The sequence below is a fragment of the Silurus aristotelis genome, assembly GCF_946808225.1.
Source record: "Silurus aristotelis genome assembly, chromosome: 3".
Lineage (NCBI taxonomy): Eukaryota > Metazoa > Chordata > Actinopteri > Siluriformes > Siluridae > Silurus > Silurus aristotelis.
This window is the reverse complement of record NC_139576.1, coordinates 35,452,541-35,478,535: the sequence shown is the minus strand read 5'-3', so window position 1 is coordinate 35,478,535 and position 25,995 is coordinate 35,452,541. Positions and strand designations below refer to the sequence as shown.

General features: G+C 40.1%; 3 protein-coding genes across 6 annotated transcripts; 2 read left to right on the top strand and 1 right to left on the bottom strand.

Moving 5' to 3' along the window:
* The first annotated feature begins 1,141 nt into the window (after positions 1-1,141).
* faima (Fas apoptotic inhibitory molecule a) lies at positions 1,142-4,986 on the top strand. The gene is made up of 5 exons (XM_083537272.1): positions 1,142-1,309; positions 1,770-1,924; positions 2,369-2,597; positions 3,404-3,453; positions 3,830-4,986. Exons 2-5 carry the CDS (start codon positions 1,811-1,813, stop codon positions 3,977-3,979), a joined length of 543 nt encoding a protein of 180 aa, XP_083393398.1. The 5' UTR covers positions 1,142-1,309; positions 1,770-1,810; the 3' UTR covers positions 3,980-4,986.
* A 226-nt stretch (positions 4,987-5,212) lies between these two features.
* On the bottom strand, positions 5,213-22,444 carry parp9 (poly(ADP-ribose) polymerase family member 9). Of its 3 annotated transcripts, none has more exons than XM_083537250.1 (9): positions 22,424-22,444; positions 10,190-11,067; positions 9,621-9,854; positions 9,207-9,425; positions 9,046-9,112; positions 8,385-8,795; positions 8,178-8,281; positions 7,415-7,571; positions 5,213-6,977 (listed from the first exon to the last, which is right to left on the bottom strand). In XM_083537250.1, exons 2-9 carry the CDS (start codon positions 11,063-11,065, stop codon positions 6,691-6,693), a joined length of 2,355 nt encoding a protein of 784 aa, XP_083393376.1. In that variant the 5' UTR covers positions 11,066-11,067; positions 22,424-22,444; the 3' UTR covers positions 5,213-6,690. The 3 variants fall into 3 exon arrangements, with proteins under 3 accessions (XP_083393376.1, XP_083393374.1, XP_083393375.1); XM_083537248.1 differs by lacking the exon at positions 22,424-22,444 and adding an exon at positions 12,565-12,718; XM_083537249.1 differs by lacking the exon at positions 22,424-22,444 and adding an exon at positions 12,134-12,284.
* Positions 12,753-25,691, top strand: parp14rs1 (poly(ADP-ribose) polymerase family member 14-related sequence 1). 2 transcript variants are annotated; one of them, XM_083537227.1, is made up of 17 exons: positions 12,753-13,198; positions 14,384-14,487; positions 14,606-14,639; positions 15,939-16,166; positions 16,790-17,017; positions 17,147-19,386; positions 19,483-19,716; positions 19,803-20,021; positions 21,241-21,307; positions 21,411-21,560; positions 21,677-21,739; positions 21,855-22,031; positions 22,504-22,710; positions 22,815-23,477; positions 24,509-24,648; positions 24,783-24,957; positions 25,040-25,691. In XM_083537227.1, the coding sequence occupies exons 1-17, from the start codon at positions 13,012-13,014 to the stop codon at positions 25,321-25,323; spliced, it is 5,400 nt and encodes a 1,799-aa protein (XP_083393353.1). In that variant the 5' UTR covers positions 12,753-13,011; the 3' UTR covers positions 25,324-25,691. The 2 variants fall into 2 exon arrangements, with proteins under 2 accessions (XP_083393353.1, XP_083393352.1); XM_083537226.1 differs by having other exon boundaries at positions 12,791-13,198; positions 22,812-23,477.
* Positions 25,692-25,995: the final 304 nt, after the last annotated feature.

Genomic DNA, 25,995 nt, shown 5'->3' with positions numbered 1-25,995 from the left:
TCTGGGTTCTCCAGTTCCGTCAGCAAAACACGTCACTCAGTGGAGTGACCCCAAGTCAGAAGATTGTATATCAACCAGACTATCTTGCACTCCAGTGTTCCCTGGATATACACCACATAACCTACACCAAGGGTAAAGTTTGAGAAAGATGTATGTGATTACTTATGATCACATGGTCATTTGTATTAATTATCTGATTTCATCTTTTATCTCATCGGAATTATTTCATCTTCTTTGTTACGTCATTGGATATTATAATTAATAATTGCCTGGATTGGGATAAATTGGAATGTTGCAGTGCCCTCTAGTGGCAGACTCTTGAAACAGGCTTACCAGGTCTCACCTGAAAGATGGAGACGAGGGTAGAATATTTTCCAACAACAAAAGCGAGCTTAAAGTTAAATCAATGATTGAACCAGTATGGAGTGTTCCAACTTATGCCTTTGCAGTTACTTTCCTTTCACTGTTCTCGCTCTCTAAAATGTAATGAAATTAATAACTGGAAGAAACATTTATAGACGAATTTGACATTTATGACTCCAACAGTAGAACTGATATTAGGCAGAGAACACGACAGAAGATGTTAGCAGACTGACTCACCCCAACAGTCAAACATGGAGCTGGAAGCTTAATGGTTGTTTTGGAGCAGGGAAGGTTGGGGACTTAATTTCAACATGGCAACCTTTCCATACTTTGAACACCAAGCAATTCCGTCTGAACTGCGGCTAATTGTAAAATTTTGAGTGTAAACACTGTGTAAAGTGCTGAAAAATTCCTTCACAATCACAATCCATACTTTTACATTCGTGACTTTTGGCAAATGACCTCGTATTAACGTGACTCACAGTTATCTCAGATATACACCTGAGCAGATGAGGGCGAAGGGCCTTGCTCAAGGGCCCAGCAGTGGCAGTACTTTTCAGATCCACTCTACACCATGTGGAAATGTTCTGGCTGATACTGATGCCACTTACAGCGTACTGTATAATTGTTGAACATTAAAGTAAGATACGAATTTTTGGGAGTCATTTCACATCCAAAAGTTTAGAATGAGATAAAGGAGACATGGCAGAAGAAATGTACTACACTGAATCAGTGTACACGTCGCCACTGTTACCGCCGCCAGGGGGCAACAACGAGACTACTTTTTTTTTTCACGGCAGTAATGGCGGACTGTTACTATGGTTACATGCGTGCGTTGTCAGGCAGGGAACCGATGTGCTGTTAGAGCTAGCTTTTCTAGGTTATTGAGCTAATAATAGAATCAGGCTGACGGTAAAGACTCACCCAGCACCGGCACTCAATCCAGGTAATGTGCTGCTTTTATTCGGGGAAGAGGTTAACCCGGGAAACGTCGGTATTAGCCGCTGGAAAAAAAAAATCCCGTTGGCTGAATACCAAATAGGTCATGATTTTGTTTGTAGGTGCACTACGTAGTGCGTAAAGTAATAGCGTGTGAAGTGCACTACATGTTCCGGAGAGCGCGATTCGGGATACGGCCATGAGCTAATCCTGCTGCTTGCTAGCTTTGGTTATAACGCAGTTAAAACAGATGTAATAATAAAAAATGTAAAGAAAGATGAATGATAAAACTATTAAATGTAACCATATACACGTTTAAACTACAATTATTTATAAATAAGTAAAAAAAAACTGCATAATAGCAGTGCACCCACTATGGATGTATTGTAATGGTGTATTGTATGGTTGCACGAAAGTTCCTGAAAAGTCAAGAATTTGTGACTGACTGATCTTTTGGTGTTTCAAAGGTAACTTGAAGCTCCAGGGGTGATCCCAGGGCAGACGGATCATGTCCGGAGATCTTGTCGGGGTTTGGGATGTGGCCCTGAGCGATGGGGTTCACAGGATCGAGTTCGAACACGGGACCACCACGGGGAAACGGGTCATCCATGTTGATGGAAAGGTGTGAAAATATATAGAAATAAAATATAAAAACTCGTCCTCTTTGTGAAGGTTGGAGCTCCTGACCTCCTCGACTCATTGAACATCCCTGTGGGATGAACTGGAACACCTACCGAACCCTAAAATCCATTCCTGACCTCTCGAATAAACACACATACCAAACACACTCCATATTCTAGTGGAAACTCTGAGATTTCACACCTACTAACCCTTCAGTAATGTCCTACCTGAATCGATCCACCTCCTAATACCATCATTACGACGCCACGTCTATAGAATCCGCCAATGTTCTAGAGAAACGCAGTAGAACAGACAGGAATCTCCGAATGGAAAATTTGCAGTAAACCTGCACGAGTAGAAGCTCTGAAATGAGAATAGATTGTTGGGAAGTAATTTTTGAAGCAATGAAGAACATTTCTGACCGATTTCTTCATCCACTTTTCAGGAAGTCCTGAGGAGAGACTGGATGTTCAAGCTGGTGGGCAAGGAGACGTTTTACGTCGGAAGCGCCGACACCAAAGCCACAATCAACATCGATGCGGTGAGTGGGTTCGCCTACGAGTACACGCTAGAGATCAACGGCAAGAGCCTGAAGAAGTACATGGAGAACCGTTCAAAGGTGACGAGCACGTGGCTGCTCAACCTGGATGGCGTAGACTGCAGAGTCGTCCTGGGTAAGAAGTTCTGCTAAGGTATCAATCAGGGGTTGAGGGGGGAAAAAAAAACTCGGGATATAAACTCAACTGCCATGAATCTTGAGTGAATTGAATTAATTGAATCTTGTACGAATAAAAATAACAATTGCGTTTTTGAGAACCGATACATTATCGGCAAACAAAATATCGCGATACTCACGGGCATCGATATTTTCTTACACCCCTACAAGACAGGCAAGTGCAGTCCGCTCTAACTTTAGATTTGTGTACGTTTGTATTTACATATTTTGTATATATAACCGATAAAGAGTTCTTAAGAATCGTCAACAAAATATCGCGATACTCACACGTACCGATATTTTCTTACACCTTTAAAAGGTAGTGAATGTTTATACAGATGTACATGGCAACTGGAAACAAAGAGTACACGTCTCCTTTTTTATTCCACCGCACTCACAGTTGCGGACACACGGCCTGTAAAAGGCGCCATAAACAGAGATAAACACCTTCAGACAAGATGTGGTCGTTCTGCTTTCATTTTCTGATGATACATTTCCATAAAAGAAGCAGAACGACTTTTATATTACAAACGGCTTGTAATCTAATCTAGAAATAGACGTTCCAGCTGGACCGGGTGGAGCACATGCCATCGAAGACACTGGGACTTTCCAGAACTAGTATTCGAGAACAACCTGTGTCTGGAACGTATCTGCTGGTAGAGCGGCATGAAAATTATCACGCTTCTTCATCATCAGGCTTTTATAACTATTGGGTAAATGATTGACTCTCTTTCTGTCTGTCTGTCTGTCTTTCTTTCTGGACAGAAAAAGACACAATGGACATTTGGTGCAACGGGCAGAAAATGGAGACAGCCGTAAGTATCCAGACTGTAAAACTCAGTTTGTGTACACTATTAAGCGGTATGTCAAAAGTATTGGGACACCCCTCATCAGGTCTCCTCATCTCACCTGCATCAGTACCCGAGTTTACTACCGCCCTTGTGGCTGAATGACCCCAAATCTCCACAAGCACAATCAAACATCTACCCAAATGTGGAACCTGATGTTCAGAAAGCACGTTAGAACCTTATAGTCCGGTGTCACACCCCTACTACTGTATACTGTAGGTTTTTTAATAATTTTGAAAGCCATTGAAGGCGTGGCCTAGTGGAGCTCAGAAATGATCGCAGTGACGCATTCTAACCTTCGGTGGCGCTATGAAACAACGTGTCCTGTTTTGCCGGAACGCAGGGGGAGTTTGTGGACGATGGCACCGAGACGCACTTCACTCTGGGCGACCACGACTGCTGCATCAAGGCGGTGAGCAGCGGCAGGAGGCGAGACGGCATCATCCACACGCTCCTGGTGGACGGCAACGAAATGGCAGAGTCCAACGAATGATCTGTCCGTCTGTCGTTCCGGTGACGTCGTTGTTATTTCGACCTTCGTGTTCTTCACTACGCTGGCGGTCCTACTGACTCAGGCCGGGCCTTTAGAAAGCAATACAGGCTTAGTTCAAACTAGCAGCACATTCCCAGCGGCCCTACGAAAAAAAAAAAAGCTATCAGTAGGAGCACAAAAGCAGTTTCCTGTTTGCCGAGTTTACACCTGGAGGGAGGTTCTCATTTACACGTTTTTGGTCAAAAGTTTGTCGACACACAAAAGCACACACCTGTCAAGACTCCATGAACACATCAAACGGAAGATCTCGAGTGTCCTTCAGCGTTCCATGACTGATGAACTCCTCACACTAATACCAGTATCTGATCTCAGTAATGCTCTTGTAGATGAACACAAAACCCCACAACAATCCGAGATGTAATGGTCAAGTGTCCACAAACTTTTGCCATTATAGTGTAGGTGTGTGTCATTATGGTACGAAACCATGGCGATTTGCCAATCATGAAGCCAAATTATGACCTATTAGATCTTGTATGAGGCCAGGCTAACATTTCAGATCGTGATTTATTTATTAATTAATTTTTTATTAATTGAGTCACGATTCTTCAGCGGTGAAACACGGAGAAGAACTGAGGAGGAGAAAGCTGCATGGTTTGACTTTTTTTTTCTTCGTTTTAACAGTAATGCAGCTGCTACAGTCACTGCTGAATTGACCTTCATGTGTCATGGCTTTATTTTCTTAGATGTTTCGGAACCAAATATGAAATAGTTTACACGTTAGAACATTCCTCGAAGATTCGATCATCTCGAATGGCAGCGACGTTCCTGTGGAAGTGCCCTTGGTGTAGCCACAGAGTATTTACACACTCGTATTTTATTTCCAAATTCAGTGTTTTGCAGATTCTCTCGTTCTTCATGAAATGTTTCTATTCATATAGCAGACTGTAAGTGCCTACCTATCTCCAGTACTATAAAGGGATCCTAAGAATATATAAATATATATATATATATATATATATATATATCAAATAAAGGAAAAAAAGTTTCTGATTTCTTACAGAAAATCACTTCAGTCCCTTCATCATTGTATTCCTATATTCAAAAGTATGTACAGCAACGTTGTGGCTCAACAATGCTGCTTCGGTGTTTGTGTTACAAATTAAACCCGTCTACAGAATCCGCCTGCGAATTTCTTTCACACACATCTCACATAAATCACCTGCGAATCCGGACTAGTTTTATGGAGTAGACTTTATTGCTGTGATCAAAGGACAGACCGGAAAAACACCCCACACTTCACCAAACCAGCAGAATCATTCTCATGTTCATGAAATTAGCGTCTTTATAGCTTCGCGAATGGACGCCGTTCTCTAAAATAACACGTTTTATCCTGCCAGTAAAAAAATCTATTGCCTATATTGATCAATTATTTCTATTACATTTGCCATTCAACAATATGAAGATGAGTCTAAGGGGGAAAAACCCATTATAAAACAAAAACAAATCACGAATCACTTTTAGAAGGTGTATACGATGGACAGATTAGGTATCCTGTGTATATATATATATATATATATATACATATATATCGTAATTCTTTACTTTAAACACAAGAAATATGATCAGAAACTGTTTTAACTACTCCAAGATCTGTGGAAACCAGATTCCCCTGAAACAGAAGCAAAACTCTGAGTACCACAAAAAGGATCAGGACCATCAGCGTCCAGCGTATCAGATAATATATATATACATCAAGATGTTCTTTCTTTTTTTTTTCTTTTTTTTACAATAATAATAAAAATATTACTATAATTAAACAAATTAAAATTAATATTTAATTACAATTCAGTTGACTAAATTATATACCGGTTTTAAATACAGTGCGTGTCGAAAGTGTGTACACACAGAGTCTGATACACGTGCACGTTTTTAAGGTAAAAGGCAAAAACTAAAAAATTACAGTAAACGAGGGGAAGAAAGTTCTGTTGAATTGTTTGGCTCTAACCGAAGATCTTATGTAAGTCAAAAATGGAGGCGAAAGCGTAATGGTTTGGGGCCGTTTTGGAGCAGGGAAGATTGAAGACTTGTTCCAGGTGAAAGGAATCAACATGGCAACCATTCCATACTTCACCATGCAATTCAGTTTGGACTGCGGCTCCAGACAATACGGCTGTAAAGAGTTATTCAGAGAGCAAACGGTCGTCTGGTGTGTTATCAATAATGCAATGACCTGCCCAGCCGCTGCACCTAAATCCTATTGAACTGCTCTGGGATGAACTGGATCACAAGAAGTCGTCTTCACCTAGTGAAGAAAGCGAAGCATTTCAGTTGAACGTTTGATGAAATTAACTCTCCGGATGCCGAGAGAGTGTAATGCTGTTCTTCATGCTGAGAGGATTTTTCAATAAAAATAAAGTGGAACATCTGGACATATCAAATAATATAAATAATAAATTCGCTTGGTAAATCTTTTGCATAGAAACAAAAGGAACATGCAGGTGTCTCTCAAAAACCAGACCAGGTGTTTCCACACTTTTTACATTTCCGCCTGTACACTAACAGATAAAGCAAGCTTGGGTTTTATTTTTGAGATTGCGAATTAACTCTGAACGAGGCAATGAATCCAATCTAAAATCCTATTTAAACGTCAACACAAAATGCCGTAGTGGGAAAAAGCAGTGTTTCTGTAGAACAAAACTAGAAACTGCTGCTTAAATGAAAGATTTCTTTTCAGTGCATGTAATAATGCGCTCGGGATAGGCATGTTGGCCGTTGAAGATAACATGGATGCCCTTCTTGTTCGTCACACTGTCGTAACGAACCAGTGGGTCTGTTCCATTTGGAGGAGGCACAATCAGGTCTGTTGAACCAGAAGTCTGTTTACCAGTGAGCACCTGAGCTTGAATGAAGTAGATGTACTCTTCTTCGTTGTCCTCCCACAGCGTAAATGCTTCGTCCGCTTCAGTAGTGAAGTATATTCCAGCTCCACAGGCTTGTTCTGGAGGTAGAGAGGTGTAATGTCAAAAAATTAGCTGTCAGGTATCGGCAATTTCTTCCCATTTTTGGGGAATTTGAAAAAAATGCTCCATCGGTTACATCAGTCTTTACAGTCAACCCTTGATAATTCGCGGTACGGAAAATTTGCAGGCTCTTTTTTGTAACCCAACTAACAGCAAGCTGCGGTTCCATGGTGTCCATGGTCCATAATCCTGCCTGTAAGGACTTGTCCACTCTTGGACTCTCTTATGGCTTCAGATGAAAGCCCATATTAAGTGTACTTGTTTGATCAAGCCTAAATTGCCCTTTTCTGGACCACAGGTTCCACAAACTTTGTTCCACACAGCCATTGTTGCTATTTTACCTATATTAGAGCCAATACATTGGAAAATATTCAGTACTCTATCCCCAGTCGTTCTGGCAGTGTTGGTTTTGTACCTTTGGGTGGTGCGTATTCCCTCTGGAAGCCCACTCTGCAGATCAGATCGCAGAACTCCGCATTTACACGCTGGTACAGAGGCTTAGGATAAGGTTTTATACGTTTGCTGTTCAATTCAAAGAACTGATTCAGGGCATAGTTCTCGATTTTTTCCATCTACAGCAAAAAAAAAGGAAAGAAAACTATATCAGGTCCAAATTGCGAGCCTGTATTTTAACTTAAATAGACTTTTAAATGCTGTTATAATTACAACAGTAAGAACGTAACAGTACACAAATTTCACTGTTTGGGTTAGTTTCAGAACATTTGGGGGAACATTCTAATTTTTTTATTAACACAGTTTATTATTATTAATATTTGTGAACATCGAAAGTTTACAGTTTTAAAACTATTTTAAATAAATTGCCTGCTTGGATAAATAATATATACAATAATATTTTATACAAGTAAAACATAAAAAACAATATACAATTAATCAAATTAATCCAAACCATAAAACCATTTTATGATATCGATTATATTGAGTAATCGATTCAATTGGCACAAATTTAATTGATTATATAAAATTAAATAAATAGAAACATTTGTTTAGAAAATTGTTCACATTTGTTAGACCTCTTTTGGGTAATACAGATGTGTATATAAGTGTGTGTGTTTTGCATTTAATATTTAATTTTCTGAAGACAAGTGGCAGCGATTTTGACTTTAATAGCCCTAATATAGATATGATTATTTTTTATTTTAACGTAGGATCCAGCTTACCTTCTCAATAATCAGGCCAAATCTTTCAAAGGTTTTTACCCTTTGCTTTACTTCAGGGTCTTTCGAATTGAGATCTATCGCTGTCTTCTTATACAACCTGTTTGCTATAAGCAAAGAAGACGAATTATGCATACATACACACATGTACATATCGAGTATAAATTATGTGGTATTTTAATAGGATACAACGCAGTACAGACAACATACACATCTTCTCGATCTCGTCTGCTGGAAACATTTGCTCCAAATCAGCCCACATGTATTTCTCTTCGTTCCGAGCGAAGTCTTCTTGGGCCTTACACAACATGGCTTCCACTTCCAACGCAGCACAAAGGATCCCTTGATGATTGCCATTGATGATAACCCCTCCTTTGCCTTCCTTAATGAATTCTGTGATGATGACCTCAAATGAACTCTGAAGAGTCATCAGGTTTTCATGATCCTCCTGGCTCAGATGGACCACATGATTATTGTAGATTGTTTTGCACTGACTGCTGGAGGACAAATGCAGCATGTCAAAACACCAGCGCTTGGCCTCTCTCATTGCGGTTTTGGAAGAGGCAAAGAGCTCAATGCATGGTTCGGTTGTAATGTCCTGACTGTCCTGAAATCCTGAACCTGTTATAGAAATAAAATCACAAGTGAGACTTTGCATGGCAGAAATGCCCTGGTAATAATACATTATTAAAACCTAAGTGTGTTAGGAAGCCTGGAGCAGAGAAGGCCAAGGGTCCAAACACAGTGACAGTGCCAGTACTGGGACTTGAACCCCAAACTTTCAATCAGTAACAGAGCTTTAACCACTGATTCCTATGTGGAATCAGGAAACCATAATCACTTTAAGACATTTTTAGAAGAAAGTCCTCACTTTTGCTATTGGTGCTGCTCGCGTTCTGAAGTCTTCCCTTGATAGAAGTTATTTTCTTCTCAAAAGCCTGAAATACATCAAATATGTGAACATTACACACATTTTATAACATACACTAATATGTGCATTATACATGAAAATAAATAGAAGCTTTAGCGTACCTTCAAGGTCTGAGTGTCCTTTGGAAAAATGACGAAAAAAATGAGCATTTTTGAGCCCTTATAGTTTTTCGAAAATTCCACTACTGCGTCGGTCATGATTTGAGAAACTTCATCCTTGTCAAGGCCAAGGTTGCCCGTCCCGAGAGCAGGAAAAGACATGGATGAATAGCTTTTACTGCTTGCCATTTCAAGGCAACGTGTGACCACAGAGTAAAGAATCTAAACAAAAAAGAAGTTGATGCATATTTTTGATGTGGGACATGCTGATCCTGCTAAACAAGAACAATTCATTTGGAGCAATAGCTCTAATTGAAATTCAGTCATGATGAAGAGCTTAATAAACTGTGGCTACGAAATCAGAAATTACTTGTCACAAACATCTATGATTATCTGGTTATAGATTAGAATTCCAACCTGTTGCACCATATTGCCAGTAGCCCTATTTGACCCACAGACCGTGTGGTACACCGCCTTACAGCCCAGGTGATGTCCAGAAGTTTCAAGGATGTCTCCCTCAGAAATATATCCATATTTCAAGGTTCGTATTTCCTCTTGAATCCTCCGGCCGGCTTTATTCAGTAGAGCTGCTGAAACTTGCCCGCTTGATAACTGAAGATCAGCGCCTATTGTGTTCACGATCACGTCTGTCTACAAACACAAGCATAATGAAATGGTCGAAACAGCATCAGAGGCTAAGAGCAATATTAACCTACTAACATTTATATAAGGACCTAATAAGAGTCAATAAAGGCTACTAATTTGCACAAACTGCAACTATTTAACTATGCTATAACCCTGATTTTGTCATTTTTGTCAGATAAGCATGCGTTTCTTTTCTTTATATAAAACAAGTTTTTTTTAATGGTTTTATTTTAATGGTATTCATTTTCGTCAAACAGCCAACTTTGGCAATATCAGTAAGTTTTTAGCGAAGTGCTCCATTATTATTGACTTTCTATCGGGTTAACCTGCTGTTTACTTACTCTCTCATTCTCAATGGCTCCCTTTTTGAGGTGAAGAGTCACGTTCCCCAGATTCAGACTAGCGATTGGAGACTGGGTTGATGAATTGCCCTGATTTTGTTTTGGCTTTGTGTCACTTGCACCCAGAAATTGCAGGCAAGCTCTCTCCATATGCTGAACTGAGGGATCGTCAATGTTCACCAAACGCACTTCGAGGTTCCGGGCTGCTGGGTTGCGCTTCTCGCTGTACAACTTCAAGGCCTTCACGATGACTTCGGCACATTTTGGAAGTGGAAAGTTGAAAAGGCCTGAGCTTATTGCAGGGATTGCAACAGACTCCAGTCTTTCATGGTCAACTTTTTTCAGGATGTTCGAAATAGTATTGTGCAACAGATGTGATGCACTGTCAAGTTCGGTCTTTGATAGACTTTTAGATACACAGGGTCCAACGGCATGTATGATCATTTTACAAGGGAGGTCTCCAGCTGGTGTTGAAACAGCTTCACCTGTGGGAATTTTACCCATCTGTTTTATGATATCATCACTCCATTTCTGGATCATATGACCTCCAGCTGAACTCAGAGCTAGGGCAAGTCCTCCTCCGTGACATAAATTTTCATTTGCTGGATTTACCACAGCATCGACCTTATGATTAGTAAGATCACCTTTCCACACTGATACTTTCAGCTGCCTAGTCAGTTGTTTGCTGTACTTTATTTCAGACACAATAGATGCTTTGCTGGTTGAAAAGGGTGAAAGTGAATCATCCTCCACATTGTGGATCTGAGCTGTACAACCAAATTTCTCTTGCAGCACTTGGCAAAAGGCAGAGCGACATCGTTTCAGAATCGCAATCCCCGGTGGCTGCAGTGGAATTAGGTCTTTGGTCTCTCCCATGACTAAAAAGGAAATAAAAAATATGAAAGAATGAGCAAAATGATTGGGATTTGCATTTCATTTGCACATTTAGGTGAAAAGGGATTGCAGCTGGAGATCCCTAAACTCATCTCACCTGTGATAACCCTGCATTATATCTGAATTATTCCATGATCAATTACAAAACATACAAAATGTTGCTTAAAAACATGTTCCCATGCATTTAAACATTTTTGTAATGATTTAAACAGGACTATCAGTAGGAGGAGGATTTTTTAATTACTGTGCATTTAAATATAATGCTGAATGAGATTTGTGTGGTCAATTATGTACCAATTTTCCCCCACCTTCAATTGTATTAACTATATGTTACACAGTAAAAGGTATATATATATATATATATATATATATATATATATATATATATATATATATATATATATATATATAATTTTTTTTAACCTATATGACGAAACATCACTCCATTAGAACTCGCCAATGGCGAAGACCCCTCATTAAATTCCATTCAATCCGATTCATCTTAATTTGTAGACCTAAGTTCCTTTTAACAAGGAACATTGTCCCAAAGCAGCTTTACAGAAATTATGAAGTACAGATCATACAGATGTTATAAAGTTTAATGCCTATTCGTTCAATTTATTTAAGTTTATCTCTAATGAATAAGCCATTAATGACTGAATTGAGATGGCATGAGGAAGAAACTCAAAAACCTCATCTAGGTGGCACTGAATGCGTTCATTATACGGTAGTTCCATCATCGTTGAAGTGAACTGTTCATTGATAACTACTATCTATTGATTATTCGAATAGTTATAATCATGCTGTGTTTACTATGTGCATGATCTGCAAGAGTCAGAATTCCAGATCCAACATATATATATATATATATATATATATATATATTATTTTTTTTTTTTTTTTATTTGCACAATTTTGTATTTTGTATCACACAAATTTGTCTCAGCATGACCACAATGCCACAGCAGGGCCCTTAAGCAAGACCCTTAACCCTCAATTGCTTGGCTGTATAAACGAGCTGAATCTACACAAAACTTAAATATAACACACCTACATATGCTTTACAACATTTCAATGCACTCGGGCCATTATTCGCCTCCACGGTCGTGCATTAAAGTTGTCGATTAACATTTTCAGTGCTGCTAAATCTCTTTTCTATTCGAAACGTCTTCGGAAAACAGCATGTTCGAACGTTCATAACAAAGCCCTGGATATGCAAATGAGCACTCTGACGTCAAACAGTGTCGTATCGCCTTTTAGTTTATACATCGCCCTTAAAACGCTGCTTTGTGCATGAAATTCGATCTTTTCGCTAGAAAATTTCTAATTGTTTGCCTTTTTTTTAAGTCTCCTCAAGTCATTTGTACGAAAGGAGTGGACTGAATGCTGGAATAGGGAAATTTGAGCTCAAGGTTAAGGGGGGAAAAAAACCGACTGACAGAATTAAAGTTGGCAAACATGGTCGAAAGTATATTTCTTACCTGGTTTTGGTGTCCACCGAATGAATATAGGCTTGGAGCAAGACGACGGAGAAAGGGACAGAATGCAGGAAAAGGGGGTGTTTGTGTATGGTGGGGTGGGGGGACCAAACCGAAAGTAAAATCGTTGCTTTGTTGAACGACTTTTACAGGAAACGGAGCAGTTCCTCGTAAATCCAGCCCCCTTTTTTGCAAAACAACAATCTGGATTATCAAAATAAACTGGTTTATTTACCTTTATTATCACTTTTACACACTTTAAATGCGTATATCACATCTTATAGTGTGCTCCGACCCATAAAAAAAATAATTCTCACCGGGTTTTGGAACGAGAAAAGGCTCCTCTGTTTCCCCCTAAATGTCCACATGAAGGCAAAAAAACAAAAGTGAAACTTGTGCGCATCAGATTTCTCCGCCTTTCCTTCTAAACCCTCAGTAGACAACAAAACCATGGACGAACAAGAAGAGTTTCCCTTTGCCCTGATCGTGGAGGGAAAATGGGACCCCAAGACCCCAAAGCTGAAAAACAAGCTCACGATATACTTCCAGAGCAAAAAGTCCAACGGTGGAGACTGTATGGTTCGGTTCGAGGTTTCGGACGGAAACAGAGCGATCGTGCGCTTTAAAACGGAAGAAGGTACCATAAATATTACCAAAAAAATATTTTAATAATAATATAACAGTTCTAACAAGTTATTGCGTTCAAATCCAGTCTAGACCAAGCCTTGAACACAGACTTTTGAAAGTATAAGAACTTTTATTGTTTCTCCATGCTGGCTTGATGCCATCAAGGGAACATGTCCACATCTATTCACATCATCTACTAGTTAACCCTAAGGATTTTTGGTGTACTATTAAATCTTCCATTTAAATGCTTATTAACTACACAACACATGGGTCATTTTATGGTATGAAGATTTACCAAAAAATATATTACAGATTTCTATTATATAGCCACTGAATCCTCCTTTAGCATAAAGAACACGCTCTTGGCAACCCGAACAGTTTGTTTTTCTCCAAACGTTCGGCTGAAATACTTCGCCATGTCTTCAGGTGATCCAGTTCACCCCTCAGAGCAGTTCATTAGGATTTAGGTGCAGTGACTGGGCAATTATAGATAATACTCTAAATCAGGGGTCACCAAACCTTTTGAAACTGAGAGCTACGTCTTGGGTACCGATTAACTACCAAACTACCAGTTTTGATACACACTTCTGAAATAAGAAATTTGCTCAATTTAGCATTAATTCTATGTTATTATTAATAATGAATGATATTCATCTATGTGAAGACACTGATCATGTTAATGATCTCACAATAATTATCAACAATGATTTAACAACGTAGGAAACAGATAGATGAAGATAAACAGAGAGATGAAGCTCACTGGTAAGTGGCGCTATTGTGAGATATTTTTAGAAAAGGCCCGCGGGCGACCTGGTGCCAGCGGGCACCATGTTGGTGACCCCTGCTGAACGTTTGCTCTCTAAATAACGCTTACGGAGCGGATGTACGCTTGTACGCTTCAAGTCGTTGTTTTGTTGTATGGTGAAGTCCCATTACCTGCAGTCCAGGATGAATCCAGACCTTTCCTGCTTCACAACAAACCCCAAACCATTAAGGTTCCACCTCCATGTTCGACTGTGAGTGCGATGCAGTCTGGTATAGAGATCGGGATGTTTTTCTCAGCTCAGATATTTATTTATATCTGTTTTTTGGACGAGCAATGTTAAATATGAAAAATACAAAAAATATGGCAAAAATTAGAAGAGCTCTTACATGGTACCTAATGCACCTTTCGTTTTTTTCCGCCATGTTTCAGTGCGACGAAACGTTCTCGAGAAGCAAGGGCATGGAATTAAGCTCGGTAAAGACCTCCTGAGCCTCGATGTTTATCTTTCTCCAGATGAAGCCAAACCTAGTCAGGTGACTATTTGATCGGATGTTCCTTTCCATCCCGAAGATGAATGTAAATTTATGCGGGATACAAATATGTGATTTAAAAACTTGTTATGAGAGATGACCAAAAACTTTTGTTTTTTAGGAAACAACGCCTACATTTAGCACTGTTCCAACAGGTAAGTAATTTTTCCCCTTATTTAAATTGTTTGTTCAGATGGTTTGGGCATGTGTAGAGGAGGGACATGGGGTATATCGGTAGGAGAATGCTGAGGATGGAGCCACCAGGAAGGAAAAAAAGAGGAAGGCCAAAAAAGGAGGTTCATTGATATGGTAAGGGAAGATATGCAAGTAGTTGGATTGAAAGAGGCAGGTGTAAAGGACAGGGGGGTATGAAGACGGATGATCTGCTGTGGCGACCCCTAATGGGAGCAGCCAGAAGAAGAAGAAATTGTTTGTTCATACTTCCCCCTAGAGGTAAAAACTGTTATGGGAACCTGGGATTGGGGGGGTCGAATGTCGCAGATTGCATGTTCCATCTCGGGTTTCCTCCTTCAGTCCAAAGATATGCTTTGTGAAGTCTAGGCATTTCCAGATCATTCGTAGTGTGTTTAATTGTGCCTCAAGGTCCATGCATCCAGGCTCCACCTATGTTGGAGAAGTGGTGGAGATGATGGATGGATATCGGCTTCTGTCGCGTTTATAATCCGTTGTAAACCAGGTCACGGGTGTAAATATGGTTATTGCGCCACCGAAATATTATCCTCAGTTACATTCACTTTCATTTCTTTCGCTCACAACGGTTGTACATGCACTGAATCTATGAGCTGTATGTGAGGTTATTGATCATATCTTTGGTCATGAAAGTAATATTGAGCAAAGAGACAGTGAGGAGGATGTGTCTGAGGATGATGTGAAATGTGATCCTGAACAAGAAGACACATCTGATGAAGAGCACAGCCCAAAGACACTGAATCTCTTGCTCATGTAGAAATGCAAAATGAAACTGATAACGCGACAGCGATAACAATGTTCAGACAATTCTGTCATTGTTCACACCACACCCCCAAAAACGATGAGTATCAATATTCCACACGAAAAGATGTAATTTGTGCACTCAGAGAAGACAGGGTGGGTGGAGGAGGGGGTAAGCTGTAACTGTGATGTGTGTAGTTGAACCAAATTTGATATACAGAGCAACCCATCATTTTTATATGATGCATGGATGCATATGACAGTCAATAATCTTGGTGGGTCAAATTTGGCCAGTAGCACCACAGATGTCACTTTTATTTTTTTCAAGACCTTCAGAATTAAAATGGTGACAGTTACTTTTGTTGTGTTAAATAGCTGTGTTTGAGGATATAAAAGTAAACAGAAAAAACTAGTGATTTTCTACATATTATAACTTGAAAACTGGTCCAATCTGATCCTAACAAGGTTGGAAATGACTATGGATTGCGTGTTGTCCCTTGCAGAAGAACAGCCACCAGAAGAGGAAAAGCCAACCTCATCTATGGACGAAGCGGACGAACACATCAAGGAGTCATCTCACACGTCAGCTGTCATCCGAAACATTCAGAACCTAAAAATTGAATTCCTGAATATGCTGGTGGAGAACATTCTCAAAGGGGACGCCGAGTCGAAAGAGATTGAAGTCATCCCAGAGTGTGGCTGCGCTGTGGTTACGTTTACTCGCAGCAAAGGTGAACCATTAATCCAAAGACATAAAACACACTTTTATTGGTGTATTCCTGGTTGTAAATTATAGCCAGTCTAAATGCACTTTTCTGGTCCATAGAAAATGAATAAGGAATGGAATCCGGGTGTCACGGGACAGTTGTTGTTTATTCGACATGCTTATAAGACATTGTCTTTTAGGTGGTATGGAGTAGAAAGCGCTTGTAACATGTTACGTTTTGGAATTTCTGTCAGAATTGTCTGGAAAATTTTTAACATTCATTTAGTTAGTGAGAAATCAGATTGATGTCAAACATCAGCACGATCGGCTCACTGAGGATCACGATACGAGGTGGTACCGAAAAGCTTTAACAAGCTCAACACCCGGAATTGTCGAAACCCTTCGACAACTTGTGCATGATGATCGTCGAAGAACAATCCGCATGAGCTCACTACAAGCAGAGGGACCATTTTAAAGTTGATGGTGTGCAAGTGTAGATAAATAAAGTACTTTCTTGTAAACAGAGCCAGTTTCGAAACCTTTTGTGTAAAAGGAAACATAAAACTACCTACAAGACTAACGTTCAATAACGTTAACCAATAACGATCATTTCATCTAAAGTGAATGTTACATTTTTCTGTACTTTAGACGCAGTGCGATTCATTCAGGCTTGTCCAGAGTACTCAATGTTCAAGAGGAAAAATCTAGAAATCAGTCCACTTGAGACGACTGCAAAGGTGAAAGTAGAAGATTTAACTTCAGACATAAACTCGGACTATATCAGTCTTTATTTTGAAAAGTATGGGGACATAGATGGAGACGTGAAAATGCTCGAAGATGACGGATCAGCTATAATTACATTTCAAAATCATGAAGGTAACTATATCCATATGAAATATTATGCTGTGACGCACTTTCAAGCTTGCAAGCTAAATTGATATCTTGTAAATCGTATCCATGTTTGTTTTTCAAAACGTTTAAAAATCTTTACAATTGTTTTTCCAGTTGTGAAGAAAGTTCTCGGGAAACAGCATGAGATTCGAAAAAACCAGCTTGTCAAAGTTTTTCCATACTATGAATCACTGGGAGTGGCACTCTATGGTAAAGACAGGCCCATGTTAAAACTTCCAGAATCTTTCATCGAAAATATTGATAAGTCTGTCTGGAAATTTCTCCAAGAACACCAAAAAATATTGGACCCAATCATGAAACTCATGCATCAGCATTTCTGCCACGTGGAGTTTCAAGAGCCAGCTGTAAGAATCAGTCCTCTAGCTTCCATCCTTCAGCAAGGTGTTCAGATGAGGAAACTCATCCAGACGTGGCGGGAGAAGGCCTCTGCTGAGTTTACTACTGCGATGTCCGAATATAGTTCAGTTGAAATCAAGATTGAGAGAGATGCTTGGGTGGAACTGGAGGCAGAACTCCTCACAACATTGTCGTCTGAACCTGTTACTATGATCCTTCAGGAAGGTCAAGGAACGATAATCGTGGCAGGCCTTGCAGGCGATGTACAAAGAATTGGGGCTGTTTTACAGAGTACTGTTAATGTGGTTACCCAAAGAATCCAAAGAGAGAAGAACAGCATTCAAGATGAGGTCTCCATTAATCCTTCTATTTATGAGCTCATTATGAAGGGTGGTTTGGAGAACGAATTCAGCCACGGCCTTCCAGAACTCAAGCTGAGATACAATGCTTCAGGTCAAAATTTACTTCTTTTTGGGATAAGGCAAGACGTTTTAGAGGCAAAGAGTAAGATTTTGCAGGAGGTTTTGGGCTTAAATAAGGGACTGGTGGACCTCGACCGATCGATTGTTCAGTTTCTGATTTTGAGTAACATTGAGGAATTGACCAAAGAACTGTTCTTATCGAAAGGAACCCATGCTTTATTGGAAATTAAGGAAGAACAGGTATTTCTTGTTGCTAAGACAGAGAAGACCTTAAAAGACAGCAGAGATCAGCTGAGAATGCAATTAAGTCAAGCAAGCATCGACATAGAGGATCCGAGCGTGCTCAGGAAGGCAGGATGGTACGATCTTGTCGACGAATTAAGTAACAAAGTCAATTTGTCTTTAATGACAATTCTAATCGACACATCCGACAGCCAAGTTGTTATTTCTGGGTTTAATGAATCGGTGCAGTTAGCTAAAAAACAGCTGTCTGATTATGTTCTGAACAATTCCCACATTACCGTGACCCTGCTGACTGATAAGATGATTGTGAATTTTATTCAGAAGCACAAAAGGGACTATTGGTTTGAACTTGAGAAAAACAACGTCAAGATCAGCTTTGAGAACGATACAATCTCATTGAGTGGCCCAAGGCTTTGTGTCTCTGACTGCAGGCTTGCCTTTGAGAGCTTACTTTCGTCTGTTTACTGCTCCAGCTTTAAACTAGATAAGCCGGGTGCCAAGAAGTATTTTAAGAACAAGGAATTTATCATCCTCGAAACAGCCAAGGGCCAAACGGGGTGTGTGATCGACATTGTAGAGGAACACGACCTTTTTTCTTTAAAACCTAAAGGAAAAAAGAGAGTTCGTACCCCCGACGGAGTGGAGATTGTTGTCAACAAAGGGGACATGTGCTCCTATCCTGTAGATGCCATAGTGAACGCAGCCAATGACAAGCTCGAACTGAGCGGCGGTCTATCAAAAGCACTTTCAAACGCTGCAGGACCGCAACTGCAGGAAGCCTGTAAACAGATTATCAAAAAGCGAAAGCTGAATACAGGTGACGTGGTCATTACCGAAGCTGGTAACTTGCCTTACAAGCATGTAATACATGCAGTAGGGCCATACTATGATAGTTCTGATCCTCAGAAAGCAGTGAACCTATTGAAAACCGCTGTAAGGAGGAGTCTGAACCTTGCTGACCGAGAGAATTGCGAGTCATTGGCGATACCAGCCATTTGTTCTGGTACCCTCGGTTTCCCGGTAGGCCTTTGTGCAGACACGATCGTTACCGCTCTGAAAGAATTCCTTGAGCTCATGAACGGGGACACGTGCTTAAAGGAGGTCCATTTGATTGATAAAAATGATCAAACCGTCAAGGCTTTGGAAGCTGCAGTGCAAAATGTGTACGGAGGCAGTTCCACAAGTCAGGGCCCAACATTTGGGGGCAATTCCAGCAGCCAACCTCAGCACCCAAAACCATCCACCTCCTCGAACCAAGGGTCTCCTCAGACTGTCAAAACGAACGAGGGGTTGACTATTACTCTTAAAAAGTGCAACATTCAAGACACCTCAGTAAGTTACAGTTTATACACCTATTACTTTGCATACTCTTTCTAAAATTTTAAAAGTCTCCTGGATTTGCAACATCTTTTGTTGTTTTGTCGTTAGTTGGATGTGGTCGTGAACTCTGTATCAGCCGACTTGGCCCTCAACCATGGAGCCGTTGCACAAGCCATTCTCACTGCAGCAGGACCCCAGATTCAGATACTTCTTAACCAGCAGGGTACAGGCCCTGCAAAAAATGGAGCCATCTTTGTCACTCCTGGATGCAATCTAAAGAACAATCTGGTGTTCCATGCCGTAGCCCCACACTGGAACCAGGGTCAAGGTTCTGATAAGACGGTATGGCTTCTCCATTCTCCTCTATATGTGTTTTCTTTCTATAGTGCTGTATGTAACATATTTCCAATGATCCCTGCTGTCTGCAGTTGGAAGGTATCATGGACGATTGTTTAGGTCGGGCGGAACAGCAGAAACAGAGATCTATTGTTTTTCCTGCTATTGGAACAGGGAACTTGGGTTTTCCAAAGCCGCTGGTGGCCTCCATTATGCTAGATGGAATTCTTAAGTTTAGCAAAAACAGGACGTCGCGCCATGTCGAAGAAGTGATGATCGCTCTCCACCCTAGTGACCATCAAACTATCCAGGTAAGTCAGGAGTTCCAGAGAGCGAACTGAACTACTACTAATTACTCTCTGTAAAATACGAGGTGTTATCAAAATGTTTTGAGACTATAGTGCTATTCTGACCACGTTACCAAGTCTGCAATTTCCTCATGGACAGCAACTTGGAACAAAAAGCAAAAGTGAAATTTGGTGTGAAATGCTGCAAATCTGCCACAGATACATTTGACATGACATATATTTGACATACGGAGAGGCTGCAACGAGTTTGTCCTTCAAGAGTTCAACCCCCGAAAATGTCAAAACCATTTGGCAACATGTGCATGATGATCGTCAGAGAACAATCCACATGATATCACTTCCGCACCCATCCTACTCACCAGACTTGGCTCCTGCGGACTTCGCCCTCTTTCCAAACATGAATATCCGGCTCAAAGCTTGCCGATTTGACTCGAGTGCGGCGATCCAACGCGACTCGCAGAGGGTGCTTGACACGCTTTGAAAAAAGACTTCCAGGACACATTAAAGAAGTGGCAGGAACTCTGGAAACGCAGTATTGCTGTGTAAGGGAACTATTTTAAAAGTGATAGCGTGTAAACGTAGATAAAGTACTTTCTTGGAAACAGAGCTAGTCTCGAAACTTTTTGATACCACCTCAAAGTACTTACCATAACCTATAGTGAAAACAAATACACAAAATCAACGACAAAGAAATAAAGCTTGAAACAATATAGAATAATGAACAAAAACATTATTAAAGGTGGTAAGCAAGAAAATGGTAAGACGCCCTTAAGGGTTAAGGGCTTTGCTCAGGGGCCCAGGAGTGGCAGATTGGTGTAAGCTGGGATTTGAACACGATTTTTGGATCCAAAGTGCAATGCCTAAACAACTAAGCTACCACCTCCCAAACTTAGCAGAGTTGCTTATAATCTGTAATAAAGTCAAGATTAAATGTCAAGAAGTTCTGAAACGATAGGGAGTCCCAAATTTGTGGTTATAATCTTAAGGTTCTGTCATCGACCCATCTAAATGGAAGGCTAAAGAGCGGGATGGGGAAAGGGAGATCCAAGAATAAGTAGGAAGGACTAAGAATATCGAGGACTTTGTATGTGACGAGGTCGGATTTTCTAGAGTTTCTTTACGTAAAAAATGTGTGAAATGGGGAATAGTGCCTAGACCTTGTTTTATATTCTAACCATATGGTCATACTAATTCATTTTTTTATATTGTTTTTTATTCCCAGGCTTTTACAGATGAATTCAACAAAAAGTTTAACCTCCAGCCTTCCTCAGCAAGTGGCTCAAACAAAGGTTTTTTTTTTTTTTTTAAACCTGTTATCTAGAAGCACGCACAAAATACGTAGCATTCTGGTAGCTTTCAGAGGATTATTTCATGTTTATGATTAAATTCTAGGCCCGTTTTCGAAGGTCACTTCACCAAAAGCAGGGATTTATGAGACTACAATGGGAGGAGTTGTGATTCAGGTTCTCAGTGGTGACATCACTAAGGAGAAAACCGATGTCATTGTGAACTCGTCCAATGAGAATTTTACACTGAAATCGGGTAGGTAATACTTGGGATCCTTTTGGGAAAATAATGCTTTTGGTGACCAAAGACACTGAAATAACGGTTATAACTGTTATCTGCCAGACACTCAGTTAGTATCTCTCATTATTCAGGTGTCTCAAGGGCTATTTTAGACGGAGCCGGACCGACCGTTGAAGCCGAGTGCCTGCAACTAGGTGAGAACCGTTCACATGACTGAATAAAACCAGACTCCAAATATAGCAGAAAAACGTATCTAAATGTTTCCTGTTAATATTGACTCAATACTAATGTCACATTACGCACTGACAGGAGCACAACGAAACCACGGACTGATAATGACTCAGCAGGGCAACCTGCAATGCAAAAAGATCATCCACGTTTCAGCAAAAAACAATCTTGGGACAATCCAAAAACGAGTCATGCAATCATTAGAAATGTCTGTGAAGCATGGGTTCACGTCTGTTGCCTTCCCTGCCTTTTCAACAGGTGAGCTCCAGCGCAAAATATAGTATATAAAGGATTTAGGATGCATCTGCAGTGAATCTTACCATATTTATTTATTTATTTATTTATTTATTTATTTATTTATTTATTTATTTATTTATTTATCAATCCCAAATTCATTCAAATTTATCCCTAGGGTGTTCAATAGGTTTCAGGTCAGAGCTTAGAGCTCTATAGCAGACCACTCATTACGATTATAGAAAAATAGAACTATGAATATATAGAGTATTGAACAAAATTGTGCAGGTATGCGTTATATATATTCTGTACAATGCCAGTAATTGCTGATTCATCAAATTACGAGCGTTATTACAATACAACCTTATCCAATACAATACAACCTCTAGTTTGCATTCATACACATGATCTTTCACCGGTTGACCTTCATGGGCCTCCGTTGAAGGACCATGAATAAACGTGTTCTCCGAAGAAAATAAATTTCTCCCTCTTACAGGTCAGGGTGGAGTTAATCCAGGCCAGGTGGCAGATGCCATGATGGATGCTTTAATAATCTTTTTAAAGCAGTCTCCACAGTCTTCCCTCAAAACGGTGCGCATGGTCATCTTTCAGGCCCCAATGTTGGTCGATTTCCATCAGAGTATGCTGAGAAGAGAATTTGTTAAAAAACAAAAGAACGAGAGCAACTGGTCAAGACTTACTTGTACGTCTTGCTGGTTCAAGAACGTCACATTAAAAAATGGTTTCTTCTTAAATCTGAGAAATGTGTTTTAAACAAAACTGGCAACTTGTCTTTCATTGCAGCAGCATTTACCAAAGCGTTTTTTACGAGCCACAAGCCCCAAGACGGCAAGCCATCGAAAGAGACCGACTTCGTAATTGAGGACAAGGTGGTGACCGCGGTTTTCTTCTCCATCTGTGGGCCGTCCCAAAGTGCCGTGGAGGATGCCAAGCAGTTTCTTGAAAAGGAAATCTCCCACGAACAGGCTATTCATCCTATCAACGACGAAATGATCCTCAGATTGTCCGATAAAGACAGACAACGAATCCAGGAGCTGCAAAGAACCATGGACGTTTGTGTGAAAATTGAACGCAAGGTCAAGGCTCAGACCCCCGATGCGGCAGACCCGGACGAGGTCACACTTCTAGTCGAGGGTCTCAGCAAGGATGTCCTGCTGGTTGTAACTGAGATCAACGACATGCTGAAAATGACCAGGGATGATGTGAACAAGAAGAAAAACATGGAGATAGCAGCTGAGCTGGTGGACTGGCAGTACGAACAGGGTGGCCAATACCACAGCTTCGACCTAGCTACGAACTTTCAACTAGAACAAGGGCTAAATCTGAAGTCTCCACAAGTGGACATCACTTTTCAGAAACAAGTTTACAAAGTCAAAATGCCAGAAGGTCCTGCTGTGAGTGCAAATGGTGGGATTCAGATTGAAATCAGGCGTTTTGACAAAACTAAAGGTACTTATTTAAAAAAAATGTATTTATGTAGATCCAGATTTTTGCTTTCCAAAGGCCTGGAAAGGCCACAAATACTGTTAAAAGCTTCACGATTATTGATAGTTACTTAGCCATTTCAAGGTGATTATGCTAGGTTTCAGAGTGGTGCTGATTGATGTACACTGAAAGGATATATTTGTTCACAAATAGTTTAAACACGTTAGGTTTTTAAACCACTGCGCATACATAATTGACTAATCTAAAAATCACTCATCAGACCAAATGCACGATAGCGTGAACAGAGAAAAACGCAGAGTAAGGACGTTTATTATAATGTAAACAGGCAAACAAATCCGAATCGATAGGCATACATATATACAGTGGGGGAAATTATTATTTGATCCCCTGCTGATTTTGTGGGTTTACCCCCTTCCAAACAAATGAACTTTTATGGTAGGTTTATTTGAACAAAGACAGCATATAAAAGAAAACCAATAAAGAAAGGTTATAAATTATCTTGTATTTGATTGAGTAAAATAATTATTTGATTTCGTACCAACCAGCAAGAATTCTGACTCCCACAGACTCAAATTAGTCCTGTACCCTTAGAAAATATCTCCGGATATAAACCAGTTATGTGTATAAAAAAACACCCAGTCACGGAATCGACCTCTTCCATTCAAACCTCTTCACCACCACGAGAGCGACCGAATTGCGAGAAACAAAGTGGGAATCGGTGAGAAATAAAGTCGGAATTACCAAAAATAAAGTCGAAAATAGTGGGAATTATTATTATTTTTATTCCTGTTTTTGGTGAATTGGGTTTCCTCAGGGCTACAGTATTTTTCCAATTAAATTTATTCAACTAAAACAACTTTTTCATGTCGCCATCTGGCCCACTTGGGATCTAGTACCATAAATCCAAGTACATATGGTATAGTCTTGGGAATTAATGTGTTTCTGCCAATCTGAGATATTACTAGAGGTGCTTCTGACCTGTCTGCATTTAAATTACATTTATAGAATTGATTCTTGTTTTTTTTCAAATGCAGCTTTGGAGAATCTCCCAAAGGAATGGGCAGACATGGCACCTGGTGAGCTTTACAAGATTTCTCCACTGCAAGCTAACAGCAAAGACTACAATTATGTCCTGGGAGAGTTTAAAAAAACCTGTAACAGAAATGTTATTGAGGTATGTAGCTTCTAAGAGGTCTAACTTTATACCTCTCGTCCTTTTTTAAAATGAATTTCCCTGAGGAATTTAAAAACCATCTGTGCGTGTTCTTGATTCTTGACATGATTTTCGTACAATCTTCATTGTTCTAGATTAAACGGATCCAGAATCCTCGCATGTGGAAGAACTACCAGAACAACAAACAATATATGGACCAAATGAACGGGCATCAGAACAACGAGAAGATGCTGTTTCACGGGACTAGACAAGATTCAATAAATCACATCAATCAGAATGGGTTCAACCGGAGCTATGCAGGGAAAAATGGTACAATATTCTGAATGAGCAGTGTTTTTTTCCCAGATTTTCTCAAAGGCTCATAATCTTTCTAATTTCTTTGTTTTTACAGCCGCAGCGTATGGAAAAGGCACGTACTTTGCACTCAATGCAAGCTACTCTTCCAGCGACACCTACTCAGTACCAAATCCACAAGGACAGAAGCACATGTATTTCTGCCGAGTTCTCACCGGAGACTATACATTTGGAAACTCCTCGATGATCGACGCGCCCGCTAAATCTGCTAATGGCACAGATCTGTATGACACTGTCGTTGATAACACCGCTCATCCCACCATCTTTGTGGTTTTCCGAGATTACCATGCGTATCCGGATTATTTAATCACTTTCACTTGAACTGCTTACTGAAAAAAGCTGCATGATTCATGAACACAAATCTCAATAGAGTTCCTTGTATATAGTACCTACAGTATGTAGTGTTGCAACCTGGAACCGAAATGGACTTAATTCGGATTGTCGTGCATCTGGACATAATAATCCATTATTAATGAATTCAGGGGGGGGGGGGGGGGGGGCACCAGGCAACCACCACCATGCTTCACTATGGGGACTGGTATGTTCTCAGGGAGTTTTCAAGCTAAAATGATTGGGTTTTGACCATTTATCCTTCAAAATGCCAAAGAAATAACAACAAACAACAAATTTTTCTGGCAACAACAACAACAAAAAAAGAATTTCTATTTCTCACACATTTTTTGCTAAAACCTTTTTTTTTTTTTTTAGATTCAAGGCTATGGGTGTCCTGGGGCTATATAACTTGAAAAAAGACTTGCTACTAAAAATGCAAGTTAAATAGAGGTCTAGTCAGAAAAGCAACCACGATACCACGGGTAACTAAGCAACCATAATGAGTAATGCAACCACCACCATGCTTTACTGCACAGACTGGTCTTTTCTCAGGGAGATTTCCAGCAAATGTATGCTTAACCCCTGGGTTTAGACCATGCTTTGGCCATCAAAAAGCATTCAGCAAAAGAAATAACAGTAACAGAAAAAAATAAAATTTCT

Bases quoted from the DNA above. Each gene is read 5' to 3' on its own strand.
- faima (XM_083537272.1), top strand. From the start codon at position 1,811: ATGTCCGGAGATCTTGTCGGGGTTTGGGATGTGGCCCTGAGCGATGGG. The intron at 1,925-2,368 runs GTGTGAAAATAT...TCCACTTTTCAG, and splicing joins TCATCCATGTTGATGGAAAG to GAAGTCCTGAGGAGAGACTG. The intron at 2,598-3,403 runs GTAAGAAGTTCT...CTTTCTGGACAG, and splicing joins AGACTGCAGAGTCGTCCTGG to AAAAAGACACAATGGACATT.
- parp14rs1 (XM_083537226.1), top strand. From the start codon at position 13,012: ATGGACGAACAAGAAGAGTTTCCCTTTGCCCTGATCGTGGAGGGAAAA. The intron at 19,717-19,802 runs GTATGGCTTCTC...TGCTGTCTGCAG, and splicing joins GTCAAGGTTCTGATAAGACG to TTGGAAGGTATCATGGACGA. The intron at 24,649-24,782 runs GTATGTAGCTTC...TCATTGTTCTAG, and splicing joins GTAACAGAAATGTTATTGAG to ATTAAACGGATCCAGAATCC.
- parp9 (XM_083537250.1), bottom strand. From the start codon at position 11,065: ATGGGAGAGACCAAAGACCTAATTCCACTGCAGCCACCGGGGATTGCG. The intron at 9,426-9,620 runs GTTGGAATTCTA...TTTTTTGTTTAG, and splicing joins CTGGCAATATGGTGCAACAG to ATTCTTTACTCTGTGGTCAC. The intron at 7,572-8,177 runs GTAAGCTGGATC...TTTTTGCTGTAG, and splicing joins TTGGCCTGATTATTGAGAAG to ATGGAAAAAATCGAGAACTA.